The 15,156-nt window shown below is 35.2% G+C and overlaps 1 protein-coding gene across 5 annotated transcripts in view; it reads right to left on the reverse strand.

Moving 5' to 3' along the window:
- The window catches only part of LOC101097721 (A disintegrin and metallopeptidase domain 3), a 149,596-nt gene that overhangs the window by 122,019 nt on the left and 12,421 nt on the right, over positions 1-15,156 (reverse strand). For 4 of the 5 annotated variants that reach the window (XM_011281509.4, XM_011281510.4, XM_045055533.1 and 1 more), the window contains exon 4: positions 14,982-15,060. The exons of the other annotated variant lie outside the window; for it this stretch is intronic. In XM_011281509.4, coding sequence (XP_011279811.1) covers positions 14,982-15,060 — 79 coding nt within the window. The remainder of the gene's footprint in view (positions 1-14,981; positions 15,061-15,156) is intronic. 5 annotated transcript variants of the gene reach the window in all.

The raw sequence follows: 15,156 nt of genomic DNA on the forward strand, positions 1-15,156 counted from the left end.
TCGCACATACTAATTCTACCATTCATAGGGTGCTGCAAAGCTTCAGCTCTAAGGGAAATAGGATCTAGCTTCCCTTTGTGTGTGTGTGTGTGTGTGTGTGTGTGTGTGTGCTTTTCTTTGGACCACTTTTTACTGTAGCCATTTCTCTCAGGAGCAGAAATATAAAAAAAAAGATTTTCCTAATAATCACACAAAAAACTAGTTGCACAGACAAAATGACAGATGAAGGAATTCATCCCCAAAGAAAGAACAGAAAGAAGTCACGGCTAATGATTTAATCAACACAGATACAAGTAAGATGTCTGAAACATAATTTAAAAACAACAATCATAAGGATACTAACTGGGCTTGAGAAAAACATAGAAGACAACAGAGAATTCCTTCCTGCAAAGATAAAAGAACTAAAAACTAGTCGGGAAGAAATTTAAAAAAAAAATGCTATAACCGAGATGCAAGACCAAGTGGATGCAATGACAAGGATGGAGGAAGCAGAGGAACAAATCAGTGGTACCGAAGATAAAATTATGGAAAATAATGAGGCTGAAAAAAGAGGGAAAGAAAGGTATTGGATCATGAATGTAGACTTAGGCAACTCAGTGGCTTCTTAAAGCACATTAATATTCACCTCAAAGGAGTCCCAGAAGAAGAAGAGAAAGTAAAAGGAAAAGAAGGCTTATTTGAACAAATTATAGCTAAAATTTCCCTAATCTGGGGAAGGTAAGAGACATTGAAATCCTAGAAGCACAAATAATTCCCATTCAACAAAAGCCAGCCATCACTAAGACATATCATAGTCAAATTAACAAAATACACATACAGGAAACAAATCCTGAAAGCAACAAGGGAAAAAAGTTCTTAACCTACAATGGAATACAGAACAGGTTCACAGAAGATCTGTCCACAGAAACGCGGCAGGACAGAAGAGAATGACATGATATATTCAACATGCTGAATAGCAAAATATGCAGAAAGAATGCTTTATCAAGCAAGGTTGTCATTCAGAAGAGGAAAGATAAAAAGTTTCCAGACAAATAAAAATTAAAGGAGTTGGTGACTACTAACTAGCCCTACAAGAAATTTTAAGGGAAAGAAAGACCAAAATCAACAAAGACCAGAAAAAAACAGAGACCATCACCAGAAACACCAACTTTAAAGGTAACACAATGGCACTAAATTCATCTTTCAATAGTCACTCTGAATGTAATTGGACTAAATGCTCCAAACGAAAGACAAGGGGCATAAGAATGAATTAAAGAAAAGAAGACACATCTATATGGTGCCTACAAGAGACTCATTTTAGACCTAAAGAGATCTGCAGATTGAAAGTGAGGGGATGGAGAACAATCTATCATGCTAACGGGTGTGAAAAGAAAGTTGGAGTAGTGATACTTACATCAGACAAACTAGATTTTATAACAAACACGGTAAGAGGAGATGAAGAAGGGCCCTATATCAACAAAAGGAGTGTATCCCCCAAGAAGATTTAACAATGTAAATATTTATGCCCCCAACTTGTAGGAACCTAAATGTAAAAATCAACTAATAATAAACATTAAAAAATTCATTGATAATAATACAATAACAGTAGAGGACTTTAACAGCCCACTTCCATCAATGGATAGATCATATAAGCAGAAAAATTAACAAGGAAACAATGGCTTTCAATGACACTCTAGACCAGATGGACTAAACAGACATCCAGGATATCTCATCTTAAAGCAGCAGTATACAATGTCTTCTCAAGTACACATGGAACATTCTCCATAATAGATTACATATGGGGTCACAAATCAGGCCTCAACAAGTACAAAAAGATGGACATCGTCCCATGCATATTTTCAGACCACAATAATATGAAACTTGAAATCAACCACAAGAAAAAATGTGGAAAGACCACAAATACATGGAGATTAAAGAACAACCTATTAAGAACCAATGGGTTAACCAGGAAACTAAAGAAGACATTTAAAAAATACATGGAAGCATGTGAAATGAAAACATGATGGTCCAAACCTTTGGGATGCAACTAAGCATTCCTGAGAGAGAAGTATATTGCAATACTTCAAGGAGCAAGAAAAGTCTCAAATACACAACCTATCCTTACACCTGAAGGAGCTAGAAAAGCAACATTAAATAAAGCCTAATGCCTATAGAAGGGAAATAATAAAGATTAGAGCAGAAATAAACAATATAGAAATACACAAACAAACAAAAAAGAGCAGAACATATCACTAAAACTAAGAGCTGGTTCTTTGAAAGAATTAGTAATATTGTTAACCCCCTAGCCAGACTTATCAAACAGAAAAGACAAAGGATCTAAATAAATAAAATCATTAATGAAAGAGAAGAGCTCACAACCAACACCACAGAAACACAAACAATTATATGAGAATATTATGAAAAATTATATGCAAAAAAAAAACTGGGGAATCTTTAAGAAATAGATGAACTACTAGAAAAATACAAATTACCAAAATTGAAACCGGAAGCAATAGAAAATTTGAACAGACCCATAAGCAGTAAATAAATTAAATCAGTAACCAAAAATCCCCAAAAGTCCAGGGCCAGATGGCTTCCCAGGGGAATTCAACCAAACATTTAAAGAAGAGTTAATACCTATTCTTTTCAAATTGTTCCAAAAAATAGAAATGGAAAGAAAACTTCCAGACTCATTCAATTAGGCCAGCATTACCTTGATTCCAAAACCAAAGCCCCCACTAAAACCAAAAATTATGGGCTAATATTCCTGATAAACATGGATGCAAAAAAACATGGATGCAAAAAAACATGGATGCAAATCAAATCCAATAGTACATGAAAAGAATTATTCACCATAATCAAGTGGGATTTAGTCCATGGTTCAATATTTGCAAATCAATCAAGGTGATACACCACATTAATAAAAGAAAGAATAAGATCCATATGATCTTCTCAATAAATGCAGAAAAAGCATTTGATAAAAATACCACTTCCATTCTTGATAAAAAGCCTCAACAAAGTAGGTACAGACAAAACATACCTCAACACCATAAAAGCCAAATACAAAAGGCCACAGCTAATATCATCATCAACAGGGAACTCTGAGAGCTTTTCCTCTAAGGTCAGGAACAAGACAGGGATGTCCACTCTCACCATTTCTATTTAACATAGGACTGGAAGTCTTAGCCTCAGCAATCAGACCAGAAAAAGAAATAAAAGGCATACAATTCTGCAAGGAATAAGTCAAACTTTCACTATTTGCAAATGACAAGATACTCTCTGCAGAAAACATGAAAGACTCCACCAAAATATTGCTAAAACCAATACATGAATACAGCAAAGTTGCAGGCTACAAAATCAATATATAGAAATTGGTTTCAATTCTATACACCAATAATGAAGCAGCAGAAAGAGAAATCAAGGAATCAATCTCATTTACAATTGCACCAAAAACCATAAGATACGTAGGAATAAACCTAAAGAGGTAAAAGATCTGTACTCTGAAAACTATAGCACACTTATGAAACAAAGTGAAGAGGGCACATAAATGGGGAAAAAAATCCATCTTCATGGATTAGAAGAACAAACATTGCTAAAATGTCTATACTACCCAAAGCAATCTACACATTTAATGCAATCCCTATCAAAATACCATCAGCATTTTTCACAGACCGAAAACAAACAATACTAAAATTTGTATGTAATCATAAAAGACCTCGAATAGCCAAAGCAATACTGAAAAAGAAAAGCAAAACAGGGGGCATAATGATTCTGGACTTCAAGCTTTATTACAAAGCTGCAGTCATCAAGATAGTATGGTACTGCCACAAAGGCAGACACATAGATCAATGGAACAGAATAGAAAACCCAGAAATGGATCCACAGCTATATGGTCAACTCATCTTCAACAAAGCAGCAAAGAATATCCAATGGAAAAAATACAGCCTCTTCAACAAATGGTGTTGGGAAAACCAGACAGAAACAAGCAGAAGAATGAAACTGGACCATTCACAAAAATAAATTCAAAATGGATGAAAGACCTAAATGTAAGACAGGAAACCATCAAAATCCTAGAGAACACAGGCAACAATCTCTCTGACATTGGCCGTAGCAACTTCTTACTAGACACATCTCCTGAGGCAAAGGAAACAAGAGAAAAAATAAACTATTGAGTCTTCATCAAGATAAAAAGTTTCTGCAGATAGAAGGAAACAATCAATGAAAATGAAAGGCAAGAGAAGATATTTGCAAACAACATATCTGATGAAAGGTTAATATCCAAAATCTGTAAGGAATATATCAAACTCGACACCCAAAAAACAAATAATCAAGTTAAGAAATGGGCAGAAGACCTGAATAGGTGCTTTTCCAAAGAAGACATCTAGCTAACAGAAACATGAGAAGATGCTAAACATCACTCATCATCAGCGAAATACAAATCAAAAGCACAATGAAATACCACTTCACACCTGTCAGAATGGCTAAAACTAACAACACAGGAAACAACAGATGTTGGTGAGGATGCTGAGAGGCGAGAACCCTCTTATATTGTTTTGGGAATGCAAACTGGTGAAGCCACTCTGGAGAACAGTATGGAGGTTTCTCAAAAACTTAAAAATAGAACTACCCTATGATCCAGCATTTGGTATTTACCAAAAGGACACAAAAATACAGATTTGAAGAGGCGCATGCACCTGATTTTTATAGCAGCAATATCAACAATAGCCAAAGTATGGAAAGAGCCCAAATATCCATCGACTGATGAATGGATAAAAAAGATGTGGTATATATATATATATGTATATATTATTCAGTCATCAAAAAGAATGAATTCTTGCCATTTCCTATGACGTAGATGGAACTGGAGTATATTATGCTAAGTGAAGTAAGTTAGAGAAAAGATAAATACCCTATGATTTCACTCATATGTGAAATTTAGGAAAGAAAACACATGAACACATGGCAAGGTGGAAAAAAGGAGAGAGGGAAGCAAATAATAAGAGACTCTTAATGATAGAGAACAAATAGGGTTGGTGGAGGGAGGTGGCTTGGGGATGTGCTAAATGGGTGATGGGTATTAAGGAGGGCACTTGTTATGATGAACACTTGGTGTTATATGTAAGTGATGAATCACTAAATTCTACTCTTGAAATCAACATTACACTACAGGTTAACTAATTTGAATTTACATAAAAATTTGGGAAAAAAATCATAAAGCAAACCTTCACAAATTTAAAAGGATTGAAATCATATAGGATATATTTTCTAAACATAATGAAATCAAACTAGAAATCAAAAGACAAGGACAACAGGAAAACTCTCCAAATTTGGACAATACACTTTTAAAAACCCATGAATCAAGAAGTCTCAAAGGAAATTTTAAAAGTACATATAACTGTATTAAAGTGAAAATACAACATATTCTTTTAGGCTGCAGCTCAAGCAGTGCTAAGCAGGAAATTTTAGTCTTAAAATGCTTATAATAGTAAAGAGGGAAGGTCACAAATTGATAATATGTTGTTCTATCAATGAACTAGAAAAAAATTCACCCAAAATAAGGTATAAGGGAGAAAATAAACCTAAGAGCTAAATGCTTTGACATTGAAATAAGACAATAGTATGGAAAAAGCAAAAAACACTACTTCTTTGATAAATTCAATAAATTGAAAAATCTCTAGCAGGACTGACAAAGTTAAGCAGAGAGAAGATGGCAATCATTGATGTCAGAAATGAAACACTTCTATTAAAAGGATAGTAAGGACTGTGACAAAACTGCACCCATAAATTCCATACCTGAAATGGAATGGACCTATTCCTTAAAAATCACAAACCACCATAACAATACATATAAAACAGATAAAGAAGATATTCCTAAAACTATTAAATAAACTGAGTTAGTAATTAAAAATCTTCCACATGCATACACACAAAAATTCCCAGGCCTAGTAATGTCACTAAAGAATTTTACCAAATATCTTAAAAATTGACATATACTTTATATAACATTTTCCAGAAAATAAAATAGGAAATAACACTTCCCAATTTATTTTATAGGCCATTAATACACTAACAGAAAAATTAGATAAAGTCAGTACAAAAAGAGAAAATTATAAACCAATATTTCTCATGAACCTTGACAAAAAATCTTCAAGAAATTATTAGCAAATCAAATCCAGTCATGGATAAGAAGAATTATACACCAGAACCAAATTGTAGCTTTCAAGATATGCAATACTGTTTTAACATCTGAATATAAGCCATGAAATCCATCATATCAACAGGCTAAAACAGAAAACTCATATGATCATATCATACAGAAAGCCATCTGTAACACACAACATTTGATGAGGGAAAAAAAGCTGTTAGCAATCTAGAAGTAAAGATTTCCTCAAAGTTATAAGGAGTATATTTAAAAAAAAAAAAAAAACAACCTACAGCTACCATTATCCTCAATATGGAAAGACTGAATACATTATCCCTAATATTGGGAACAAGGTGAGAAAGTTTGCCCTCACTATTGTGATTCAACACAGCACTAGAAGTTGTAACAAGCACAGTAAAGCAAAGCAAAGAAATAAAAAGCATACAGACTGAAAAGGAAAAAAGAAAAATGTCCCTATTTGTAAAAGACATATCTATGTAAAAAAAATCTCAAGGAATCTATCTAAAAAAAAAACTTTATAAAATTAATGTGTGACTTCAGCAAGGATGTAACCGGATCAACACAAACAAATAAATTGCATTTCTAGATAACAACATGTGGAAACTGAAATTAAAATACAATACCATTTACAGTTGCTCCAAAGAAAATAAAATAATCTGGTATATAACTTTAAAAAAACTCTGTGCAGGATATGAATGCTAAAATTACAAAATGCTATTGAAAGACATAAATGAAATAAATGAAGAGACTCACTGCATTCATGGGTTGGAAGACTCAATATGTCAAAAATGTTAATTCTTGCCAAATTGATTTATAGGGTTAATACAATGTCTATCACAATACCAGCAAACTTGTTTGTATTCATGAAGTAATTTAGTCCAAAATTTATATGAAAAAGCAAAATATTTACTGTAGTCTAAAAATCTTGAAAAAGAGTAAAGTAGGAGGAATCATGGTGGCCTATGTAAATGCCAATTTACAGGTAAACTAAGGAAAATAGGATGATATTGACAATAGTATAGGCACATAGAAGAACTGAAGAAAATAAAGAACCCAGAAATATTTCCACAAAAACATGCCCCATTGACTTTTTGACAAAGATGCATGAGCAATTTGATGCAGAACAACCTTTTATATCAATGGTGTTGGATCAAATCGCTTCTTCAGTCAAAAGAATGAGGCTTGATTCATTCAAGTATCACACCCTACACAAAATTATCTCAAAGTGAACAATTAAATGTAAATCAAAGTATAAAGCTTTTAGGACAAAAAAAAATAACAAGCAATCTTGAAGAACTAGGGATACATGGAGTTCCTAAATTTGATACCTAAGCCTCCATTCATAAAAGGAAAAGTTGATAAATTAATTCTCAGCAAAATTAAAATTTTCTGATCAATAAGAGACATTATAAAGAGGATGAAAAGACAAATTACAGACTGCAAATAAATATTGGCAAACCACCTATCTGGCAGAGGGTATTTAAAAATATATAAACAACTTAAAAACCAACAATAAAAAACAAACCAATCCAAGTAGAAAATGGGTAAAGGACATTAATAGACAATTCATTTCATGAAAATATGTTCAATATCACTGGACATTAGGGAAATGCAAATTAAAATTGCATGAGATATCACTACACGTCTATCATAATGACTAAAATTTAAAATCTTTTTACTTCTAGTTTTTTTTTTCAGAGAGAGAGAGCAAGCAAGGGGGAGGGACAGAGGGAGAAGGAGAGAGAGAATCTTAAGCAGGTTCCATGCCCAGCATGGAGCCAGATGCCAGGCTTGATTTCACAACTGTGAGATCTTGACCTGAGCCAACATCAGGAGTCAGATGCTTAACCAAATGAGCCACTCAGGTGTCCCTAAAAAAATTTAAATACTGATCAAATGGTGGCAAAAATGCAGACACTCCATCTTTCCTACATTGCCAGTGGAAGTGTAAAATGGTACAGACACTCTGGAAAATACTTGATAATTTATTTTAAAAAACAAACATACTTACCTTATGACCTAGCAATCATATTCCTGGGCCTGTATCCCAGAAAAATAAAAATTATGTCCACAAAAAAATTTCACATGAATGTTCATAGAAGCAATACTTTAAATAGTTAAAGACTAGACAAGGTAAAGTGTGAGAACATGTAGAGCTGGTGTTTCTTTGTGGGAATGTGGTTATTTAGAAATTCAATTTCTTAAATAGATTTCAAGTGATTGAGATTTTCTATTATCTCTCCCCTCAATTTTGGTAAGTTGTCCTTTTCAGCAAAGTTGTCATTTTATCTAAATTACCAAATTTATTGACATAAAGCTTTCATAATCCTCCAAAATATCATTTTATTTTCTGTATGACTAATCATGTCTCCTTACATCCCTAATATTGATGGAATTTGTTTTTGTTCTAGAAGAGTCTTACTAGGGGTTATTAATGTTAATTAGTCCTTGTAAAGAACTAAATTCTGGCCTTTAATTTTTTCTATTCTTTTTCATTTTTCTATCTCATTGATTTCTACCCTTATCTGCATTATTTCTTTCATCTACTATGTTTTAACCCTTTGTAAAGTTTTTCATTTGGTATAGGAAGGCAAATTAATTTAATGGCAACCTTTCTTAACCCTCTTGTTTCTGAGTTTTAGACCTTGGGTAGGGAACTGGGGTGATAGAGTATCTCTTACTCTAAAGCTTGATCTGTCCTCCTAAGAATCAGTCTTTCTGGTCTCAGTTGAATGTCTGGGTGTTAGCAAAGTCACTCTACTCTGTCCAGGCTGAAAATACAACATCTCCCAACACTGTTTGACCTTTAGTATTATCTCCATTTTACTCTCTGCCCTTTAGTAGTGTTTTATCCAGCACATAGACAGGCTAATCTTTAGTCAGGGACATAAGGACAACCCCCCTCCCCGTAAAAAATCATACGTCTCATGGCCCCTCTTCTCTGGTCCTGTGTCATGCCAGTTCCAGCTGCTTCAGCAGTGCTGAACTCCAAATTCTTCAAGTTCTGCCTGGTTCCAACTCCCTATGCTCTGGTTAAGACTTTATCCTCAGTCAGAGGGCCAAGTTGAATGTGACTCATCTTCTGGGCTTTCTTTTCTCTCAGAGAAAAAAAATCCTGATCAGCCTATTGCCAAATGTCTAAAAATAGGAGTCTCATGTATTTTGTTCTGCTTTTTACTTGCAGATGGTAAAAAACTAAACAATGTTGTACTAGTTATTTTTAATTTCATTGTCTCTCAGTTGCAATGTGGCAATAGAATCTGACCCTTCACTTGCATTTACTTCTTCCCAATCATCTGTTCTCACAAAATAAATATCTCACAGATTAAAGCTAACTTTCTCACATACTTAAAATTTCTTGACTCCTATCTGCATTTTGGGAACAACACAAACTCCTATGTTTCACATGTGAACCTATTCAGATTCTATACTCAACATGCTTTTGCATCCTCACTTTCCCTTTCTATAAGGCAGTTCTTTCTATAAGGTCATTCCACACAGTAATTCCCACTACTTCCTCCTCTGCTCAGACCCTACAAAATCTCAATTAAAATGACTCTGGGGAAGAGCCAAGATGGTAGAACAGCATGAAAGTTTTTTGTGTGTCTCGCATCCATGAAATACAGCCATTACAATACAACATTACAATACAACATTGAACCATCCTGCACACCTAGAAAAGTGATCTGAGGATTAACACAACAATCTGCACAACCTGAACCACAGAATTCAGCAGGTATGCAACATGGAAAGGTGAACTGGGGGAGAGAGAATGTACGGAGGACAGGGAGCTGCTTTTGTGTGCAGAGAGAGGACGGAGACGGGGGGAGGAGGGGAATATGGGAAAAGCACCCCACCAAAAGCAGCTGGAGATAAAGTGGAAAAGTGGAAACAGCCATAGGGACTGAACTAAAAAGGGAGAGAGGAGAAAGGAGAGGGTTTAAACTCCATTAAGACTATAAACAGGGAAAGTGCAGAGTCTGAAACTCCACAGCTAGATACCTGGCAGTGCTCTGGTGGGAAGGGCGAACCCCCTGGAGCAAAGTGAAGCCTGGGGTTCTTCAGGCCACATGGGGGGAGGTGGTTCTCCTGCTGGGAGGACATCTGGTAGAGGCTGTGTGGGTCCCCCAAAGGCAAGGGCCCAGTGGACCCAGGAGAACAACCACATTCACTGGTGCTGGAACAACATCGTTAAGGGTGAAGCATGGTGTCAGATGTGTGTTGTGATTTTCAATAATCCCTCAAACTGTGCTGCTACACTATCACACAAACTTTTTCTGGGGCGGGCTGGCACCAGGCCACAGTCTCTAGGCATCGGCAGCAGCATGTTCCCACAAACATCCTGGGTGCAGCCAGCACCCAGCCATTGCACGGTGAGACCCTCCTACAGAGGGGCAGAACAGGTCAAAGCCACAGTCCCTCAGAAGTAACAGGTTGGGAAAAATAGCTGCATCTGAGACAAAACTCAGGACGGAGACACTGCCTGGGGCTTGGTCATGGACTGTGTAAAAACGGGGAGTGGACAGAAGCCAAAGACAAAGGATGGGTGCACAATTGCTGTTCAGGGAGAACACAGTTCCAATACTACAGACTGGGTAGCTGGGTGTGCCATTTTCACCACTCCTGCGCATGCACATACACACCTACAAGCACCACAAAAATCCACCCCAGTAAACTAAGCAACGCCACCTAGTGGCGAACAGAGTCATTACTCTAAGTCATGCCCAAATGGGCAAACTTGACTCCTCAGGAACACAAGTCTCTCTGCCTGCTTAATGTATGGACTATAAAGCGCATCATAATTTGACGTCTAGGGGAAAATGAAGTAATTTCAGTCGTATTTCACTCTGTTCACTGGTCCATCTATTCAATTTCCTTTCTTTTCTATTTCTTTTCTTTTTCTTGAATACAGAAAGAGAAAAAATTAATTTTTATTTCCAATTTTTGTTAAAAATACTTTTAATTTTTTCTACTATATTTTCTACTTTTGTGTAATATTTTAAAATTCTATTTTACTTCCATCAATTCATTTTAGTCTACTTCAGTGTATCCATTTATCAAAATTTCAAAGAATTTCCTTTTGTTCTTTTTGTTTTCTTTTTTTCTTTCCCCTATTTTCTCTGATCTATCAAGCCCCTTTCAACACCCAGACTAAAGATATAGCATCATTTATTCCATTTTGTGTGTGTGTGTCTGCTTTTATTTTTTTAATTTTAGTATTTCCTTAATCTTATTTTTTAATTTTAATTTAATCTAATTTAATTTTAATTTTTTTTATTTACCTCATTTTTTACCTCTCTGAGGGGAGAAAAGATGAAAAAATAAAAACAAATAAATAAAGACCAAAAGCAACAAAGACTAGAAAGGCCCAGAGAACACCACCAGAAACTCCAACTCTACAAGCAACATAATGGCAATAAATTCATATCTTTCAGTACTCACTCTAAACGTCAATGAACTAAATGTTCCAATAAAAAGACATAGGGTTACATAATGGATAAAAAAAAAAACAAGATCCATCTATATGCCGTTTACAAGGGACCCACTTTAGACCTAAAGACACCTTCATATTGAATGTAAGGGGATGGAGAACCATCTATCATGCTAATGGTCAACAAAAGAAAGCCAGAGTAGTCATATCAGACAATCTAGTCTTTAAAGTAAAGATTGTATCAAGAGATGAAGAAGAGCATTATATCATAATCAAGGGGTCTATCCACCAAGAAGATCTAACAATTGTAAACATTTATGTGCCAAATGTGCCAGCACCCAAATATATAAAGCAATTAATCACAAACATAAAGAAACTCATTGATAGTAATATAATAGTAGGGGGCCTCAACACCCTGCTCACAACAATGCACAGATCATCTAATCAAAACATCAACAAGGAAAAAATGGCTTTGAATGACACACTGGACCAGATGGACTTAAAAGATATGTTCAGAACATTTCATCCTAAAGCAGCAGAATATACATTCTTCTCCAGTGCACATGAAATATTCTCCAGAATAGACAACATACTGGGACATAAATCAGCACTCAACAAGTACAAAAAGACTGAGATCATACCAGGCCTGTTTTCAGACCACAACACTATGAAACTCCAAATCAACCACAAGAAAAAATTTGAAAAGGTAACAAATACTTGGAGACTAAAGAACTCCAAATACTTGGAGAGTAAATAACATCCTACTAAAGAATGAATGGGCTAACCAAGAAGTTAAAGAGGAAATTAAAAGTTCATGGAAGCCAATGAAAATGATAACACCACAACCCAAAACCTCTGGGACACAGGAAAGGCAGTCATTAGAGGAAAGTATATAGCAATCCAGGCCTTCCTAAAGAAGGATGAAAGATCTTAGATATACAACCTAACCTTACGCCTTAAACAGCTGGAAAAAGAACAGCTAATAAAACCCAAAACTATCAGAAGACAGGAAATAATAAAGATTAGAGCAGAAATTAATGCTATAGAAACAAACAAACAAAAAAACCAGAACAGATCAATGAAACCAGAAGCTGGGTCTTTGAAAAAATTGACAAAATCGATAAACCACTACCCAGTTTGATCAAAAAGAAAAAGAAAAGGACCCAAATAAATAAAATCAAGAATGAAAGAGGAGAGATCACAACCAACACAGCAGAAAATAAAAACAATAATAAGTGAATATTATGAGAAATTATATGCCAATAAAATGGGCAATCTGAAAGAAATGGACAAATTCCTATAACCATATACACTACCAAAACTGAAACAGGAAGAAATAGAAAATTTGAACAGACCCATAACGAGTAAAGAAATCAAATTAGTAATCAAAAATCTCCCAAAACACAAGAGTCCAGGGCCAGATGGCTTTCCAGGGGAATTCTCCCAAACATTTAAAGAAGAGTTAACACCTATTCTCTTGAAGCTGTTCCAAAAAAATAGAAATGGAAGGAAAACTTCCAAACTCTTTCTATGAAACCACCATTACCTTGATTCCAAAACCAGACAGAGACCCCACTAAAAAGGAGAACTATATACCAATTTCCCTGATGAACATGGATGCAAAAAATCCTCAGCAAGGTATTAGCCACCCGGATCTAACAATACATTAAAAAAATTATTCATCCCGACCAAGTGGGATTTATACCTGTGATGCAGGACTGGTTCAATATCCACAAAACAATCAATGTGATTCATAACATCAATAAAAGAAAGGAAAGAACATATGATCCTCTCAATAGATGCAGAGAAAGCATTTGACAAAATACAGCATCCTTTCTTGACAAAAACCCTCAAGAAAGTAGGGATAGAAGGATCATACTTCAAGATCATAAAAGCCATATACAAAAGACCCAACACTAATATCATCCTCAATGGGGAAAAACTGAGAGCTTTCCCCCTAAGGTCAGGAACAAGACAGGGATGTCCACTCTCACCACTGTTATTCAACATAGTATTAGAAGTCTTAGCCTCAGCAATCAGACAACACAAAGAAATAAAAGGCATCCAAATCGGCCAGGAGGAGGTCAAACTTTCACTCTTCACAGATGACATGATATTCTATATGGAAAACCCAAAAGATTCCACAAAAAACTGGTAGAACTGATTCATGAATTCAACAAAGTTGCAGAATATAAAGCCAATGCACAGAAATCGGTTGCATTCCTCTACACCAACAGTGAAGTGACAGAAAGAGAAATCAAGGAATCGATCCCATTTACAGTTGCACCAAAAACCATAAAATACCTAGGAATAAATCTAACCAAAGAGGTGAAAAATCTATACACTGAAAACTATAGAAAGCTTATGAAAGAAATTGAAGAAGACACAAAAAAATGGAAAAAGATTCCATGCTCCTGGATAGGAAGAACAAATATTGTTAAAATATCAATACTACCCAAAGCAATCTACATATTCAGTGCAATCCCTATCAAAGTAACACCAGCATTCTTCACAGAGCTAGAACAAATAATCCTAAAATTTTTATGCAACCAGAAAAGACCCCAAATAGCCACAGTGATCTTGAAAAAGAAAACCAAACAGGAGGCATCACAATCCCAGACTTCAAGCTATACTACAAAGCTCATCACAATCCCAGACTTCAAGCTACACTACAAAGCTATAATCATCAAGACAGTATGGTACTGGCACAAGAACAGACACTCAGATCAATGGAACAGAATAGAAAACCCAGAAATGGACCCACAAACGTATGGCCAACTAATCTTTGACAAAGCAGGAAAGAATATCCAATGAAATAAAGACCGTCTCTTCAGCAAGTGGTGCTGGGAAAACTGGACAGTGACATGCAGAAGAATGAACCTGGACCACTTTCTTACACCATACACAAAAATAAAATGGATGAAAGACCTCAATGTAAGACAGGAAGCCATCAAAATCCTCAAGAAGAAAGCAGGCAAAAACCTCTTTTTGACCATGGCCACAGCAACTTCTTACTCAACACATCTCCAGAGGCAAGGGAAACAAAAGCAAAAAGGAACTATTGGGACCTCATCAAAATAAAAACCTTCTGCACAGCAAAGGAAACAATCAGCAAAATTAAAAGGCAACCAACCAACAGAATGGGAGAAGATATTTGCAAACTACATATCAGATAAAGGGTTAGTATCCAAAATCTAAAAAGAATTTATCAAACTCAACACCCAAAAATCAAATAATCCAGTGAAGAAATGGGCAAAAGACATGAATAAACACTTCACCAAAGAAGACATCCATATGGCCAAACTGACAGATGAAAAAAATGCTCAACATCACTCATCATCAGGGAAATACAAATCAAAACTACAATGAGATAACACATAAATCTACAGAACACAAAGCAAAACTTACCTTTATAAATGAAGAATCTGGATACAATGTTCCTGATTTGTTGTATGCATACACAAGGAAATGAGGGTCTAAAAATGACCTAATTCAATGAAAGGAATGACACTTCACTGTAATAGTAATATAAACACAGGCAAAATCATGAAATTAAGCATAATTTACATTCAATTTTACAGTT

Source organism: Felis catus, chromosome B1 (assembly GCF_018350175.1).
Source record: "Felis catus isolate Fca126 chromosome B1, F.catus_Fca126_mat1.0, whole genome shotgun sequence".
NCBI classification, from domain to species: Eukaryota; Metazoa; Chordata; class Mammalia; order Carnivora; family Felidae; genus Felis; species Felis catus.